General features: G+C 42.0%; 1 protein-coding gene across 2 annotated transcripts in view; it reads left to right on the forward strand.

Annotated features, from left to right (window-relative positions):
* Positions 1–19,361, forward strand: part of SLC8A1 (solute carrier family 8 member A1) — a 446,495-nt gene that overhangs the window by 43,851 nt on the left and 383,283 nt on the right. For both annotated transcript variants that reach the window (XM_075339431.1, XM_075339430.1), the window contains exon 2: positions 5,718–7,551. In XM_075339431.1, the coding sequence (XP_075195546.1) occupies positions 5,759–7,551 (1,793 nt within the window). In that variant the 5' untranslated portion in view covers positions 5,718–5,758. The remainder of the gene's footprint in view (positions 1–5,717; positions 7,552–19,361) is intronic.

Below are 19,361 nucleotides of genomic sequence, written 5' to 3' on the forward strand. Positions count from 1 at the left end.
CATCGCTACTGCGATATCGTCGGGGTCAAATTGAAAGTGACGCACATCCGGCGCCGTTTATGACGTCGCAATGTGTAAAGCCCAGATGCAGCGATAAACGATCGCAAAAGCGCCGTACATCGGCGATCTGTGTAGCGTTGGTCATTTCCATAATGTCGCACCAATAGGAGATAAGATGTTGTTCCTCGTTCCTGCGGCAGAATACATCGCCTTGTGAGAAGCCACAGGAGCGAGGAACATCTGCTTACCTGCATCACAGCGGCCCACGCCGGCTATGCGGAAGAAGGAGGTGGGCGGGATGTTTACGTCCCGCTCATCTCCGCCCCTCCGCTTCTATTGGCCGCCTGTTGTGTGACGTCGCTGTGACGCCGCACGACCCGCCCCCTTAGGAAGGAGGTGGATCGCCGGCCAGAGCGACGTCGCAGGGCAGGTAAGTGCATGTGAAGCTGCCGTAGCGATAATGTTCGCTACGGCAGCTATCACAAGAAATCGCATGTGCGACGGGTGCGGGGACTATCGCGCTCGGCATTGCTAGCATCGGCTAGCGATGTCACAACGTGCAAAGTACCCCTAAGGCCCACCTGTGCAATAATAATTATCTAATCAGTATCTTGATATGCCACATCTGTCACTTGGATGGATTATTTCAGCAAGGGAGAATTGCTCACTAACACAGATTTAGACATATTTGTGAAAAATATTTGAGAGAAAAAGGCCTTTTGTGTACATAGAAAAAGTCTGAGATCTTTGAGTTCAAAACATGAAAAAATGCAATCAAAAGCAAAAGCGCTGCATATATAGTTTTGTTCAGTGTATAACTAGGGATAAGGTTGTGTTCAGAATTAAACTAGTGTTAAACAGTAATGCATAGCTGCCATCATTTAAAGTTATGCTGAGTAACTTCATATATAACGTTTAGCTGTTCTAGTAGGGTTTTTCTGACATTTTCTTTGTTGCAGCTCAATTTTACAGCAAAAGTTATGGCTCATAAACAGCTTATAACACCAAAAAATGTCTTTGTTGAAAGTTATCCACAGCTTACAACACAGCAAAAGGAAATCATTTTTGAAAGTTATCAGTTCAAAGGTTCCAAAAATATTAGCTATACCATAGAACACTGTGATGATGGAAGTGGATTAAATTTAAATTAAATTTAAATTAAGAAGTGGATTAAATGTGGCACAACAGTGTCATTACTTAGAACTGGATGTCCTTCAAAAACTTATGAAAAGACCAGAAAATTAGTCCTGTAAGCTGCCAAGAGACCTACTGCAACAATAAAGGAGCTGCAGGAATTCCTGGCAAGTGCTGGTTGTATGCTGCATGTAATATTAATCTCCTGTGTTCATCATATGTTTGACCTGTGGGAAAGGGTGGCAATACGGATGTATTTTCTTCCAAAGCAAAACATTCATGCATGGCAAATGCTGAAAGTCTGCCAACAGCATGTGGGGAAATATGCTATGGTCTAATGTGACCAAGCTTGAACTTTTTGGCCATAATTTCAAAAAGTTTGTTTGGCGGAAAGCCAACACTGCAAATCACGAAAAGAACACCATACCCATGATGAAGCATGGCAGAGTCAGCATTAATTTTAAGGCTATGTGTCCACGGTAGAATGTTGCTGCGGATTTTTCTGCATGAAAATCCGCGGCTTTCCCGCAAAATCCGCACCTTTTCAAAGGTGCGGATTTACCGCGGAATTGCCGCGGATTTTGGTGCGGATTTTTTTTTTCCAATTCTGAGGCCAAAATCCGGATCAAAATCCGCAACAATAATTGACATGTTGCAGATTTTTCCGGATCAAAATCCGCACCAAATCCGCCGCGGAAAAATCCGCAGCATGGGCACAGCATTTCCAAAAAGCCATAGAAATGGCTGGGAAGTGCCGCTGCTGCAGATTTTCGGGAAATCCGCGGCTTTTCCGCGAGAAATCCGCGGCAAAATCTGCGCATTTTCCGCAGCGTGGGCACATAGCCTTAGGGGTTTTTTTTCAGCAGCTGAAACAGAAGCTTTAGTCAAGGTGGAGAGAATTACGGTATGAACAGTACTTCAGACTTCTGCTAAAAAGTTGAACATGAACAGGATGTTCACCTTTCAGCATGACATAGACCCTAAACATACCTCCAAGTCAACAAAGGAATTGCTTCGCTAGGAGATCAAAGTTTTGGAATAGGCCAGCCAGGACTCAGGTCTGAGTCCATTCGAAAATTTATGGGTGACCTGAAGAGGGCGCTGTGCACAGGAGGTAATCTGACAGATTTGGAGCACTACTGTAAGGAAAAGTGTGCAAAGATTGCCAATTCTAGATGTGCCTTTCTAATGAACTCCTAGCCAAAAAGACTGAATGCTGTCATAAATTCAAAGGGTACTTCAACAAAGTATTAGTTTAAGGGTATGCATATTTATGCAAAAACATTATTTTAGTTATTTTTGAATAACTAAGTTGAATTGTATTTGGGGTGATTATGGGTGACATTAAAGGTGGAAAAGTTTTGAAATTATTGTTCTTGAGATATATATATATATATATATATATATATATATATATATATATATATATATATATAAAATTATGATTTTTTTACAAGAACCAATAACCATAAACCAATACGGAGTAGAGTCCTGAAGCACTAGCATGGAACAGAAAACCGATAAGTGCTAGACAAGAATAATAATCAAAATAAACCATAACTTTTATTACAGATAAATGTAATAGGATGTGTTCCAACACAATAGTCCAAAAAAAGCACATGTTGAGTTGAAACCCCATGAAAAATAACTGGTCACAGACTAATCTTTTTATGTTCATATAGTAAAAAAATAAATAAATTAATAATTGAATGTGCAAACTAAGAAACTCACAATTGTGCACAAAAGTACCATATTTTTCGTTTTATAAGAAGCACCAGATTATAAGACACACCTCAAATTTAGAGAAACAAAAAGGGAAAAAAATATGGGGTCCGTCTTATTATCAGGTGGTGTCTTACTGGAGGGGGGCAGCAGTGGTGGTGGCGCGGGGTCACAGGAGGCAGGGACAGTGGTGGAGTAGGTTGATGCTGTAGGCGGTGCGGTGGGTGTTATGGATGCTTGTTGTGGGCGCTGAGGCAGGAGAAACATCAAGACTTTGTTGTGCGTGCTTCAAAGAAATGGTGCCATGAGTCGATGCATGTGCAGACATGCTCAATGACAAGCCAAGATCTTATCTGCGCACGCGCCACCTCCGGGCACCATTTTCCTTAAGTCCGCTGCTGGGAGATCAATGGGTCGAAGGCGACGCATGTGCAGATGAGATCTTGAGCCGGAAGCTCCATCAGCGCATGCACTGACTACAGGCGCCATTATTTGAAGCCCACACCACCAACATTTTCAGAATGGCGGCCCCTGCCTCACAGCCAGCAGCGCCCACAGTACAGCCCGCAGCACCGTACACTGCCCATAGTAAGCCCAAAGCGCATCGCCCACAGTAAGCCTGCAGCATCTCCCCTTCCTCCTGTAAACCCGCTCCAGCATTATACATTAAACATTATAAGGCGCATCCCTCATTTTCCTTCCAAATTTTTAGGAGGAAAAGTGCATCTTATAATCCGAAAAATACGGTAACTAAAGGAATAATTCTCTACAAATGCAATAAAGTAACGTACATGCTGTAACACCCACCAAACACACCTGTGCATTTTCTCAAACCCCTGAAGAAGCATTTGTGAAACGCGCATCAGGCATGTTTAGTGAGTTATTGATAATCAGTTTTTTAATTATTTTACATGACAAAAATCAGGCATTTTAACAGATTTTTTTTATATACAGTATATTGTGGATAAGCAGTAGCATTCCAGTCATCGCTAAGAGGATGGCAGGGAGACGGGTAGAGTAATACAGAAGTAACATAAATATGACTCTGCTATTTTCTTTAATTGTTTATGTTATGCAGACAATGAAGTTTTATAGACAGTGTGGGTCAGTAGAAGTGGACCTGTACTCAAACTGTGCTTACCGTAAAGTTGTCCTGCCTATATTATTTTAAAACTAATATTTATCTCCATCAATGCCCCTTCTGCTTCTGGGCCCTCTTGGCACACTGGAAATTCTGCTTAGTCAATCTCTGGCTAAGGTGGGTCACTTCTGTCGCGAGGGATTGGCAGAGTGAGCATTTCACATGTGGCAAGATGGGAGTAAAAAGCAGGTATCAGCCCTTTTAAATAGGTCAGCATAGGCTACTGATATAGCCGTGTTTGGAAAATATGATCTTCGGCCATTATCTACTAATGTTAACCTTTGTGTTTATGGACATAATAAAAGGAATTCTTCACTTACTCTGCAACTTTTATGGCAGTGGTCCTCAACCTTTTTGAACTTGTGACCCCTCATAGTATAGTGACGTCCAGAGCCCTTATTACCAGTATAATGACCGCCAAAGCTTTTCCATCACAAGGAGGCAGCATACCAATATCCAAGGGTTCTTATCTCCATTCAGATCAGCTTTAGTGCTCTTCTGTGTGGGGCTAGTCACAAATTTCCCCAACTGGAGACCTTCTCTGCATAACTGTTTGCAGGACATAGCTGGCAGACAGCTACGAGCCACACATCATGGACCCGCAAGCCACATGTGGCTCCCGAACCACAACTCAGGGACCCATGTTCTATGGTGAACCCAACATGTCAAACATTGCGTTGTAGACCATTCATTCAAGCCAGGCTCTACTTAAAAAGAGGTTTAAAAAGTAAGAACAGTAGGACGTCAGATTATTTATGATTATTCTTACTGCCTAAAATATAATAAAGTATTTCTACTTCTTTGCTAGATATGGCAAAACCAGATTCTTACTACTTTTATATAAAAACGTATAATTTTATTATTATCAAATTTACGTACATAACACACAATTAAAAGGCAGGATGAAATAGAGGAAGGATGATCTTACCCTATCCTCTTCCTTCCTCACTACGGGGGTCGGCGTCCTAATGTGAAGACGCCCCCGTTCTACGACGGCTATCCCTGGGTATTGCCCTCCCTATTGGTAAAAGGTGATCCCTCTCAGATAGAAACAACCCCTACAAACATCATAAACATCTGACGACTTCCCTATGCCCCGTATCCCTACTCATCTGAGTGGTGATACAGACAAATTAGCCACTGCGGACTGAGCACCTCTTCCTCACTGTGGTGTTACTACTCTAGGGGTTGTTTCTATCTGAGAGGGATCACCTTTTACCAATAGGGAGGGCAATACCCAGGGATAGCCGTCGTAGAACGGGGGCGTCTTCACATTAGGACGCCGACCCCCGTAGTGAGGAAGGAATAGGATAGGGTAAGATCATCCTTCCTCTATTTCATCCTGCCTTTTAATTGTGTGTTATGTACGTAAATTTGATAATAGTAAAATTATACGTTTTTATATAAAAGTAGTAAGAATCTGGTTTTGGCAAATATCTACTTCTAGTATTCAGAATTGGTTTAGTATTCTTTGCTAGATATGGACTGATCTGCTTGATGGACCTTTTCAGTTGGTCAATACAATTTTTGCTTTCCTTAAAAAAGGTTCAACATCATGCAATGAACCCTATAAGATGAAAGCTTATCAGATTAGGTGGTAACATTTTATGGAGAGGCTCATACTATTACAAGGAACGTTTTAACTTTTTGTGGTTTTGATACCTGAGTATGTCAATAATGATGATGAATTGTAACACACTATTTCTTCTTGTCATTTCAGATTGCTAAGCAATTGGAAGTTTGCCACGTTTAGCCATTATCATGTTGGGAGCAAGCAAAGTATCCATCTTCCCTCCTGGATTCTATCTACTTGTTTTTGTGCCTCTTTTGTGCCATGTAGGAACTATATATGGCGAAACCACCCCTTCTCCTGATAATGAAACAACTGATCCTTGCACTGGTTCCTATTATTGTAAAGAAGGAGTCATTTTACCAATCTGGGAGCCACAGAACCCTTCATATGGCGATAAAATTGCAAGAGCTACGGTATATTTTGTGGCTATGGTCTACATGTTTCTAGGTGTTTCGATCATAGCTGATCGTTTCATGTCCTCTATTGAAGTAATTACATCTCAAGAAAAAGAGATAACTATCAAGAAACCAAATGGTGAAACGACAAAGACAACAGTGAGGATATGGAATGAGACTGTGTCCAACTTGACCCTTATGGCTCTTGGTTCGTCTGCTCCTGAAATTCTTCTTTCTGTGATTGAAGTATGTGGCCATAACTTTCAGGCTGGGGACCTTGGTCCTAGCACAATTGTAGGCAGTGCTGCATTTAATATGTTCATTATTATTGCTCTTTGCGTCTATGTGGTGCCTGATGGAGAAACAAGAAGGATTAAACATCTTCGAGTTTTCTTTGTCACGGCTGCCTGGAGCATTTTTGCCTATACTTGGCTGTATATGATCTTGTCCGTTTTTTCACCTGGTATTGTCGAAGTCTGGGAAAGTTTGCTCACTTTTTTCTTCTTTCCTATTTGTGTGGTGTTTGCTTGGGTCGCAGACAGGAGGTTGTTGTTTTACAAATATGTCTATAAGAGGTATCGGGCTGGAAAGCAGAGGGGAATGATCATTGAAACAGAAGGAGATAGACCATCCTCCAAAGCTGATATTGAGATGGATGGTAAGGCTCTCAACTCCCACACAGAGAATTTCCTTGATGGCTCTTTAGTTCTTGAAGTTGATGAGAAGGACCAAGATGACGAGGAGGCAAGACGAGACATGGCTCGAATTTTGAAGGAACTGAAACAAAAACACCCTGAGAAAGAAATGGAACAGTTGATAGAGCTCGCTAACTATCAAGTTTTGAGCCAGCAGCAAAAAAGCAGAGCATTTTATCGCATCCAAGCTACGCGTTTGATGACTGGCGCTGGCAATATTTTAAAAAGGCATGCAGCAGATCAGGCAAGGAAAGCAGTCAGTATGCATGAGGTTAATAATGACATTATAGAAAATGATCCAGTCAGCAAGATGTACTTTGAACAAGCAACTTACCAATGCCTAGAGAACTGTGGAACAGTGGCACTAACCATTGTTCGTCGGGGCGGTGATTTAACCAACACAGTCTTTGTAGACTTCAGAACAGAAGATGGCACAGCAAATGCTGGATCTGATTATGAATTTACTGAAGGAACCGTTGTATTCAAACCCGGAGAGACACAAAAAGAGATTAGAGTTGGCATTATTGATGATGACATTTTTGAAGAAGATGAAAACTTTTTGGTCCATCTGAGCAATGTTCGAGTCAACGCCGAAACTACAGAAGTAAATTTTGAGTCAAATCATGTAACATCCCTTGCATGTCTCGGATCACCTTCAACAGCCACAGTTACTATCTTTGATGATGATCATGCTGGTATCTTTACCTTCGAGGAACCAATTAGCCACGTGAGCGAGAGCGTTGGCATCATGGAAGTGAAAGTTCTGAGAACCTCTGGCGCTCGAGGAACTGTTATTGTACCCTTTAAAACTGCTGAGGGCACAGCAAGAGGAGGTGGCGAAGACTTTGAAGATACATGTGGACAACTGGAGTTCCAAAACGATGAGATTGTGTAAGTACCATTTTTAAAGTACTCTTTTCCCAAGGCTTTAAAGTACACTGAATTAAAGATGTTTCAATTGACATGTTGTCAAATATGGTGAAGGCACCTTTTAAAATTGATTTTGTGAAAAAAAGATTTGTCATAAGGAACCATCAGGATATAGACAGCTTAGACATAAACAAGCTGTCTCTCCAGATTACCTACAGGCATACGTAGATTACATAAGAATTTGCTTCCATCGATCATGATCATAGAAAGCAGTTTAACTTCTCGGGGCACTTAGGAATGGGAATGGTGAAATCCGGGAAACATGATCCTATCTTTCCTTGACGACATACATGAGAGAATTTTGAGTTGTCCACTGATCAAACTATTGGCGCTGAAAAATGCAATTGAAAAAGACATTTTAGGATTTATGGATGATATAATGCTCTGTCTAAAGTACGTGAGTGAGTCCCTAATATAAGATGATTCTGGTATAAAGAACATTGGGATATTTTGATGTAAAAAAAACATCTAGATTTGAAATTTATGATATTCCATTTCGGATTTTTGATATTCGAAGTGACGTTCATCGTTGGTGGCCGATTTTTAAGATCTATAGTTTTTAACTAGTTTACAATTTTAGGGAAAATTCTGTACCCTTTAAATAGGTTGGACAGAATTAGAAAAATATGGTTACCTGCTTCCCAAAACAGTGCCACACACATCTACAGGTTGTGTTAGGTTTTACCGCCAAGTAGAGTTGGTCTAATTCAGTGGAGTACCGTCTCTTACCTGCCGGCATCTGTGACTATACTTCTAATTAGCCAGTTTGGCGTGACATCATTGTTATGGGGTCACGAACATTTGACGTTGCATGAGGCCAGCTAGTCAAAAAAGAGTTACAGATGCCATCAGGTAATAGACGGTCATCCAGATCCCATTCATTGGCCACAGATTACTGCTGAGGCTGATGGGATGGGATTCGTGAATGGATTCTTACCAATCCTACATTCACATTACACACACTCACATGACTGGAGATGAGCTGCAATACCAGATACATCACACAGACAGGTGTGGCACTGTTTCTGCAAGAAAGCAACTATGACCTCTAATCCTGTGGGGTGACTTTATAGCGTTACTTTCTGCAATTCTGACCATTAGTCTATGTCACAAAGCATGAATAAATATTCTGCATAAAGCGCTCCATTGGGGCTTTTTGTATAGTAACACCGCCATTATTTGCTAATGCCACAGTCAACTTTGATTTCCAGAGTTGAAGCTCTCTAAATATTTACCAGGCAAGAATAAGATGGACAGTCATCATAATATCACTCGCTTGCTCAAATGTTCATTTCATCTTCATGCCATACTCTTCAGTCTGCGGCCATTTTGCACAGAAGGTTTTCCAATGAATGAAGCTGAAATTTCTATACATTTGTATCCCTTATATTCTACATATGCCTAATAATTAGGAATAGTCAGCTGTGGAGCCGGTCGTGTGATCAGCTCTGGCTTTGCTCCATTCTTCGTTACATGTGCTGTATACTTAGGTGTAAATAAGTAAAGAGCCGTGGAGTAATACACTAAGCGACAGCGGTGGCATTCTCCGCTCTACCTTGTTAGTGAGCGCTCCCTGCCATCGTGTCGCTTGGAGCTAGAGATTGAAATATAATTATTTATTAAACGCCGTTCTTTACGCAATGGAAAAGAGCATGTTATATCCACAGACGGCACAGTTAACACTCAGCTCCATGTGTTTGGAGGTTCCTTCTTAGAGATTTTCACCCCACAGTAGTTTGGAGTTTGGATTTTTTGGAAGAGAATCTGTTATGAAATTTATTTTAACCTTGATCCTGATGTCTACAGATGTTCTGATTTGAAAAGGAGCTGTATATTTTAGGAATAGAATATTAATTATGATTGTTGTACTGAGGAGCAGACGCAGACACAAGAGGGGTCTCCAGTAGCTCCTCATAATACACAAATCCACCTGCCTTGGTGGTAGTAGTGGCCCCCTCATGTCTTGGGCCCTTGTGCTGCGGTACAGGTCCACCAATGATATGTCTGTATTAAAATATTATATAAACCATATATTTTGTCAAATGGTTACAATACTTACTGATTCTGCTCAATCTGCGCTCCTTACATGTCTATTTTACTAAGTATAATTGTTATCTCCATGAAATAATTCGGAAGCATCTTTTCTTAAATATCTGCATTATGCTATTCCTCTTTTAGTCCTATTAGAAGTTTATTTATAAATTGACAATGGGGTGTTACCATTCGGAGGGGGGGTGTCTAACATAGTCTAATCAGGGCTGACTGTTATGATTCAGGGACCGAGGAGGATCAAAAAATGCGGAATCCCAAATGGTAACAGAGTGGCTGGAACCTTAACAGATTGCAGACCTAATCCTGACACACAACTAGAAGTAGCCGTGGGACGAGCCTACGATGACCTAGTCGTCTCGACACAGCCGGAAAACTAAATATTCTTACAGATAGAGATATAAGAAAGATAATCTGCCTCGCAGCAGTCCCCAAAGATAGATAGATAGCCCCCCACATGTAAATGCTACGGTGATATAGAAAAACACAATACAAAGCTAGAGAAGACAGATTCAGCAAAGGTGAGGCCCAAACTATCTTTATAGGAAAGGACAGGAAGGAACACTGTCTGCAACCGTAAAAAACCCTAATAAATACCATCACTTCTGATATGGAAAAATCCTGAGGTCACACAACCTCTCCCCCACGGTATCAGCACTCAAATGTTACTGGGATATAAAAACACTAATACAGATGAGGGACTGAATTAATGCTAAGCATGACAAACACAATACCTTGCAGAATCATGGAGCTAAGTATACAGACACTCCCAGCAGGGAATGATCCTATTCCACCAAGAACTTCACATAGACAAAATAGGAATCAAGCATTAGTATCAAAGCAGAAAAAAACAAGAAAGTGGAAAACAAACAGCAGAGGTACAAAGACCACTTATCTGAGAGAAGTTCTGGTAGTAAGCAGGGCTGGTTACAGAATGTCCTTAACACACATGAGACCATTGAACACCGGCAAGTAACAAGAGAAAACTACTCAGTTATATAGTCCCAATCTGACCCTGATTGTTAGTCCTCTACAGGTGTGTGGATTTCTTTCCACAAATTAACTGCACCACCAGCATTGACCACAAGAGGGAGCCCCAAACTGGAAAACGTATTCACAACAGCTGACTATATAAAGACACGCCCTCTTGGCATCATAAACAGCTGCTAATTCATTCTAAAAAGTATCAGACATGTCAGGAGTGGCAGCATAGTTTCTTTTCTTATGTTTGTGTCTCATTATTTTAACGTTTTTCCTTGTTGTTTTCTCACAACACCTGAAGAATTTCCCAATTCCCACTTAAAAGGACTATATTATCTGAAAATGGCTTACTTTTTAACTGAAGTTTTTATGCTCAATGTATTTTTTTCTACTTTTTGGTAATGTTTTTTTTTGCACCACATAGACTCCTTCTTCCCATTTTATTTTTTTCCAGAAAGTCACATGCGCATTAGCAGTAGTGGACTGACTCAGATGCTATCTAATGTAATGAAGCATCTAATGAGCATGTACAAGATCACTGTTTAGGGAGAGGGGGCAAGTTCTGTTGTGATTGGTGGATCCTGTGTTATCAGCCGTGTATAGAGGCGTCACTGTCTGTGACGATTTTGTGACTGCTGAAAAGCCTTCTGTAAAGAAGAGGAAGTATGAGTCTAAAATAGTCCCAATGGCCAAAAAGTGTTATGCAAAAAGAAAAAAAAAATTGATAATGATTTTTAAAATTAAATTTAGCACAAAAAAAACAGATATAAACAGTAGGTCATTTTCTGAATTCTTATCTTTGTAGAATTTGGCTATATTAATGGGAGTGATGCCCTTGTTTCTGTAGATTTTCTATTGAGCATGTCCAGGCCACAGAATCCATAACTACGGTACTAACGAACAATAATGACACACTTGGATTCGTGTTCTAGAATTTCCTTCAGCAGATTTATTTTAATTCACAGGTAATAAAATACTATTAGAGGAAAGCAGAATGTAGTCACATTTTTCCATTACCACCTGCTGCGGTTTCTATATTTTCTTTGAGATTTTCAGAAATCTTTGAAGTTGGATTTACAGATAATAACACATAGGACGGAAAAACTTTAATGGGGGCTCACAGATCAAAAAAGCCTTTTGTTCATAAAATAAAAAACTACATTTTATTTAAATACATTAAAACCGACCAAATATGTTAAAGGGAACCAAACATCAGGATTTTCATGTATAAGGTGCAGCCAGTGCAGTACTGGCACTATCATGCACAGTGTGTACATACCATTAGGGTGCAGCTCGGGTGATTAGTCAGTGAAATCCAACTTTATAAAGTTTGAAATTTCGTGCACTTTTTGATTGACGTGTGCACCTCTCTGTTAATGTCCGGGCGGGTTATGCAGGAGTTCCCCGCCCCCCCACCAGCCTGTTCCTCCCTCTCTCCTGATGTCCGGGCGGGTTATGCACGTGTTCCCCGCCCCCCCGCGCCGCCTGTTCCTCCTTCCCTCCCTCTGGCTGTATGTAAATATCTAATCTTCAGAAACATGGCGCCGGAGTGGGCCTCTGCGCATAGCGCTTATCTCCGGCGCCATGTTTCTGAAGCCCCCGCATTACACAACTTGGTGTCTGATAGGGCGGCGCATGTGCCCTCGTTTCTTCACAGCCCATTGTGACCGCGGGAGCGCGCGCGATTAGAACAGGACAGAACAGCTGACCGGAGGACGCGATTACCTGCTGCTCCTGTATCGTGCCGCCCCAGGACACCGGGCCAACACACCAGCCAGTGTGACATCGCTGTGGCGCCGCCCTCTCAGACACCAAGTTGTGTAATGCGGGGGCTTCAGAAACATGGCGCCGGAGATAAGCGTTATGCGCAGAGGCCCACTCCGGCGCCATGTTTCTGAAGATTAGATATTTACATACAGCCAGAGAGAGGGAGGGAGGAACAGGGGGGGCGGGGAACACGTGCATAACCCGCCCGGACATCAGGAGAGAGGGAGGAACAGGCTGGTGGGGGGGCGGGGAACTCCTGCATAACCCGCCCGGACATTATCTGCAGAGGTGCACACGTCAATCAAAAAGTGCACGAAATTTCAAACTTTATAAAGTTGTATTTCACTGCCTAAACACCCGAGCTGCCCCCTGATGGTATGTACACACTGTGCATGATAGTGCCAGTACTGCACTGGCTGCAGCTTATACACGAAAATCCTGATGTTTGGTTCCCTTTAAGGTGAATTTTAGTGCAAGGTGAAAAGTAGGACGAATGATTATTAACAGTATAGGGAGTCAGAGGTCATGGGGGCACCACATATATTCTTAAGGTTCCAACTGCCATGGTTAAGTAGGGTCTTTATCTAGGGAACAGTTAGTGACTTGTACCCCCAGTTGTTAAGAATATTGGGGGTTGGAGATCACGGGAGTACAAGTGAATAACTGTTCACTAGATAGAGACCCTACCTGGTCGTGGAGGTTGGCACCCTAAGAATCCATGTGGTGCCCCCCCTTGACCTCTGACCCCAATATTGTTAATAATTGTTGGTCCCACTTTTCTGCTTTACCCACTTGTTATGCACTGAGATTCACTTGAACATATTTGGTAAGTTTTAATGTATTTAAATAAAATGTTGATTCTTAATTTATGAGCAAAGGAGCTTTCTGATCTGTAAGTTAAAATCTTTGAGATTCCATATGTCTATATTCCATATAAATACGTCATGTAGTGATGATACATGGAGTGGTGTTGCTGTAGTGTTGTCAGTCACTTAGATTCAGAGGTTAGTTAAAGGATATTTATTTAGAAGAATGGATTTTCCTAAAAAATATTCTTCTTCACTAGGGTTATGATGTTACTTTAAAGGAAGTTTATCAGCACAAAATGACTTTTCCAACCAAGCGCTGGCGATTGGTGCACCCTTGGTGTGACCGAGCAGTTCATGGCACCTTCCCACCTACTTGTTTTCCATCTGCCTCCATCTTCTTCCTTGATTGAAGTCTTTGGCTTTACAGGAGGCAGAGAAGGGCTGACATAGATGGAAAATAAGAAGCGGGAAGTTGCATTGAACTATAGTAACTAGCCACACTAAGGATGTACCGAGCGCCCATAACTGATTTGAAGAATCAAAAACATTTTAAAGGGGTTGTCCGGCAATTTATCATTGATGACTTATCTGTAGGATAGTTCATCAATGTCTGATTAGTGTGGGCACCCCCACCGATCACCTATTCTCCATACTGCCATTGCCCGGAACTACTCAGTTGAGGAGCTGCACAGCACAGATCCATCAACGGGACAGTGGCTGCAATTGGGGTGCTGCACATCCGCCACCTATTGTTTTGAATAAGTGGCAGATATCCAGTGCCTACTCACGACCATTATTTAGCTCATCAATGTTAAAGCCCCGGACAACCCCTTTAATATACATTGTCACCTTCTAATACCTATGTCATTTGGATATGATCAGGGATTAGGATGGAGTTTCTTAAGTATCTTAAGTACTGCATAGTCAAAGCTTCATCTGCATGCAGCATTGGAGAGTGCACAGTTCGGTCCAGCAGCCCAACCTGAACTGTCAATCAATTAGGAGTGCCCTGCCCCATGGTAAGCAGGCAGCCTTGAATCGGGACCTATGACCCGGCCGGGCTGAACTGTCATTCAATTCGGAGTGCCCTGCCCCATAGTAAGCAGGCAGCCTAGAGGCAGGGACCTATGACCTGACCAGGCTAAACTGTCGATCAATTAGGAGTGCCCTGCCCCATGGTAAGCAGGCAGCCGGGAGGCAGGCGATTTATGACCCGGTTTGGCTGAACTATCAATTAGTAAGGAGTGCCCTGCCCCATGGTAAGCAGGAAACCGGGAGGCAGGGTATCTATGACCCGGCCAGGCTGAACTGTCAATCATTTAGGAGTGCCCTGCCCCATTGTAAGCAAGCAGCCGGGTGACAGGGAATCTACGACCAGGCTAAACAGTCGATCAATTAGGAGTGCCCTACCCCATGGTAAGCAGGCAGCCGGGAGGCAGGGGAGCTATGACCTACTGAGGATTGAAGATGATGCAATTACTATAAGTTTTATATGCATAAAATTAAAAAGCTCCTTTAAGCTGGGAAAATCTGTATAATAAAATATAGAGGGTCCATTCCTAATCTCATGGATTGTATGGGCATGTGACACAAAGTGTCTGGTGGCCCAAACACCGAGGACGACTCATGTCCTGCCAGGAAGATAAGTGGGGTTGAAAGGACATATAATAATTATTTTTTAGTTTGCATGGTGTTTCCTTCTAGGTTCCACTTTTTACATGACTTTATCATTTAGCCCCATGTGTGATGTTTTTATCCTTTTTAAGCCGTGAAGTGACATCATCAAGCAGATGTTTGTTATTGTTGTCCTGGGTTACATCTCGCGGATCCCCTCTAGGCACAAGAACATCCATTGTAGAGATCACAGATGACCTGTGTTGTATCCCAGGAAATTGGAACTAAACTACACAAACACATGATATTAATTTACGGGCTACGAATCACAGAAGGAAACCAGAAAGAAAATAGTGTGTATTTAATGTGTTTGGTGAAAGCCGAGGCTCCGCATGAAGGAGTCAATACATAAAGTTGTTGCTGATAAGGAAAGCTAAAGGCTATCACATTTGAAAGTGAATGGAGAAGTTTAAAGGGGTTGTCCTAGGAACAAAGTACATATTAATCAATAGATCTTGGAATAATAATAATTTTCATAATTGGATGTGTTTACAAAAAATGTTCCTGTGCTGAGATAATCTTATATATGCCCCTGATATGTACTGTGTAATGGCCGTGTCTGACCGTACTGGGGTATGGTCTGATCATACCACATCTCCTGGTTCGGGGAGGATGCAAAAATGTATACTGAGAGTACAGCAGAGGATCACAATAGCAGCTGATTCTTTCTGTGAGGTAAAACATTTCCCTGCCTGCTTTTAAACAGGTTTTACCTCACAGAAATCAACAGCTGCAATCCCGTGATATCCAGACTATATACTCTTTTGTCTCCTTCCTTGGCCAGGTGATGTGATATGCTGTGACCTTGTCCCTGTATTTCCAGACGCGGCCATTACACAGTACATAACAGGGGCATATATATATATATATATATATATATATATATATATATATATGTGATTATCACTGAACACAGGAACATTTGTTTTCTTAGAATATCCAATTGTGGGACTTATTATTATTATTCCAAGATCTATTGATTAAAATGTACCGTACTTTGTGGGGAAAACCCCTTTAAATAGAGCACTTTTGTAATGTTCAGACAATAGTTTAGCATCAGGCAGCTGTTTTTGATATTATATCTTATTTTTTGCGCTTCGTGATAGCATTATATGATATTAGCAAATTCATGACAGGGATTGGTGGCGACTGCCCCTTCATTTTCCTAGAGCTATATGTGAACTTCCTTGTGGAGCAGAACAAGACAAGATACAGATGCTTTCATGACTCAGTAAACACGAGCACAGAAAATCTGAAAATGACAGCATGTTGGGTAGTGTAACCTACTGTACAAAACGCTTTGTCAATTGAATTTGCTTTCCTGTCTGACTTGATCATCGAACACAAACATGGTAATCTCCTGCTGCCTGTCTTTCATCATGGCTCTTGTCTGATGTTCTGTGCACTCCAGTGTTTGCTACATGCTACCTTTTTTTTGGTACTGCACCTATAACATTTCTGGAGACCTGAAAAAGAGGAGAAACCCACCTACTGCATCTCAAATGTAGAGCCTGACTGTAGTGATCTACTGCATTAGTGGGTGCAGTGAGGCAGAGACACCTATGTACAGTTTAGAGGTGGCTATGTACAGTATAGTCGCCTGTGTACAGTATAGAGGTGGCTATGTACAGTTTAGAGGTGGCTATGTACAGTATAGAGGTGGCTATGTACAGTATAGAGGTGGCTATGTACAGTATAGAGGTGGCTATGTACAGTTTAGAGGTGGCTATGTACAGTATAGAGGTGGCTATGTACAGTATAGAGGTGGCTATGTACAGTATAGTCGCCTGTGTACAGTATAGAGGTGGCTATGTACAGTTTAGAGGTGGCTATGTTCAATATAGTCGCCTGTGTACAGTATAGAGGCACCTGTGTACAGTATAGAGGTGGCGGTGTACAGTATAGAGGTGGCTATGTACAGTTTAGAGGTGGCTATGTTCAATATAGTCGCCTGTGTACAGTATAGAGGTGGCTATGTACAGTATAGATGTGGCTATGTACAGTATAGAGGTGGCTGTGTACAGTATAGAGACACTTGTGCATAGTATAGAGGTGGCGGTGTACAGTATAGAGATAGCTGTGCACAGTATAGAGGCACCTGTGTACAGTATAGAGGCACCTGTGTACAGCATAGAGGTGGCTGTGTACAGTATAGAGATGGCTGTGCACAGTATACAGGCACCTGTGTTCAGTATAGAGATGGCTGTGTACATTATAGAGGCACCTGTGTACAGTATAGAGGTGGCTGTGTAGAGTATAGAGATGGCTGTGCACAGTATAGAGGTGGCTGTGTAGAGTATAGAGATGGCTGTGCACAGTATACAGGCACCTGTGTTCAGTATAGAGATGGCTGTGTACATTATAGAGGCACCTGTGTACAGTATAGAGATGTCTGGGTACATTATAGAGGCACCTGTGTACAGTATAGAGGTGGCTGTGTACAGTATAGATATGGCTGTGTACATTATAGAGGCACCTGTGTACGGTATAGAGATATCTGGGTACATTATAGAGGCACCTGTGTACGGTATAGAGATATCTGGGTACATTATAGAGGCACCTGTGTACAGTATAGAGGTGGCTGTGTACAGTATAGAGATGGCTGTGTACAGTATAGAGGTGGCGGTGTACAGTATAGAGGTGGCTGTGTATAGTATAAAAGCACCTGTGTACACTATAGAGGCACCTATGTACAGTATAGAGGTGGCTGTGTATACTATAGCAACACCTGTGTACAGTATAGAGGTGACTGTGTATAGTATAGCGCCACCTGTGTACAGTATAGAAGTGCCTGTGTACAGTATAGAGTACAGTATAGAGGCACTTGTGTACAGTATAGAGGCACTTGTGTACAGTATAGAGATGGCTGTGTACAGTATAGAGGCACCTGTGTACAGTATTGTGGCGCCTGTGTACAGTATAGAAGTGGCTGTGTATAGTATAGAGATAGCTGTGTACAGTATAGAGATGACTGTAAACAGTGTAGAGGCCCCTGTGTACAATATATAGGCTTCTGTGTACAGTATAGAGGTGGCTGTGTATAATATAAAGGCACCTGTGTACACTATAGAGGCACCTGTGTACAGTATAGAGGTGGTTGTGTGCAGTATAGAAGCACCTCTGTACAGTATAGAGATGGCTGTGTACACTGTAGAGGCATCTGTGTACAGTATAGAGATGGCTGTGTACAGTATAGAGGTGGTTGTGTGCAGTATAGAAGCACCTCTGTACAGTATAGAGATGGCTGTGTACACTGTAGAGGCATCTGTGTACAGTATAGAGATGGCTGTGTACAGTATAGAAGTGGCAACCAATGCAAGATACCGAGAACAACGGTGGAGTTCAGAGTGGGGAAAAAACATGGTGTGAACACTGCTTAAGATTTTTCACAGACAGCAAAAGGAAGCAAACCAAGAAGATAGGCTCTAGAAGAAAATATCTAGGCTTATGGCTACCTCACTTTTTAGTTGTGGTTAGGCCACGCAATTTAATGGTGACAATCATAATATCAATCAATAAGACGCTTTTAAATATTTATCAGAGAATTCTGATTATTTCCAAATTTCCCATCCCCCATCTCCAGAACTCTTCATACACTTGGAAAAAGCATTTCAAATTAGTGATGTGTCGGTGGCAAACGATTCGACACATAGATCCGACTCCCTGCTGTAACTGACAGGAGCCGGATCACCAGTGAGAGACACTAAATTCTCTAAACAGCTCTTTTGCCGCTGAAACCCCGCTCACCCACAGCTAAACTCCGCCCACTCAACAATCTAATTGGTCCCTTGTAAGTGGGTGGCGTTTGGCAGCGGGTGGGCGGAGTTTCATCGGCGTTACTATAATCTTAAATATGTGTTCACCTGGGGTAAACACATTTAATAGGGAGCCAAGAACGATCCGAATGAGCCGGCTCTTTTTGGTGAGCGGAGCCATGGGAACAGGATCACCAAAAAGAGACAGACTGCCCATCACTAGTTCAAATCCATCTTAGACCTCATACACATGTTGAGTATTTCGTGAGGTTTGCACCTCAGTATATTTTTGTATTTTGTATAAAACTATGGAGCACTTTGATTAGGAGAGTTGTTCTTTTAGGCCACGTTCACACGTTGAGTGTTTGGAGAGTTTTTTACCTCAGTATTTTATAAACCAAAACCAGGAGTGGAACAATCAGAGTAAAGTATAATAGAAACACGAGCCCCACTTCTGGATTTTTTGCCCTTTTTTAGTTTTGGCTACAAATACTAAGGTAAAAAACTCACCAAATACTCAATGTGTGCACATGGCCTTAGTCACAGCAAGTTAGACGGCCAACTCACCGAGGGGTCAGACAGGGATGGAGGGGGAAGAAGGAAGGAGGAGCGGTCGGCACATTGAGACCAAGCTTCAACTCCAAAAAACTATTTGATCTCACTTGACAGTGTATGGGCCAATTTCCTCCATTCTATACCTTCTCTTCTCTCACTCATGACCCATTCCCAACCCTTA

The sequence above is a fragment of the Anomaloglossus baeobatrachus genome, chromosome 3 (genome assembly GCF_048569485.1).
Source record: "Anomaloglossus baeobatrachus isolate aAnoBae1 chromosome 3, aAnoBae1.hap1, whole genome shotgun sequence".
NCBI classification, from domain to species: domain Eukaryota; kingdom Metazoa; phylum Chordata; class Amphibia; order Anura; family Aromobatidae; genus Anomaloglossus; species Anomaloglossus baeobatrachus.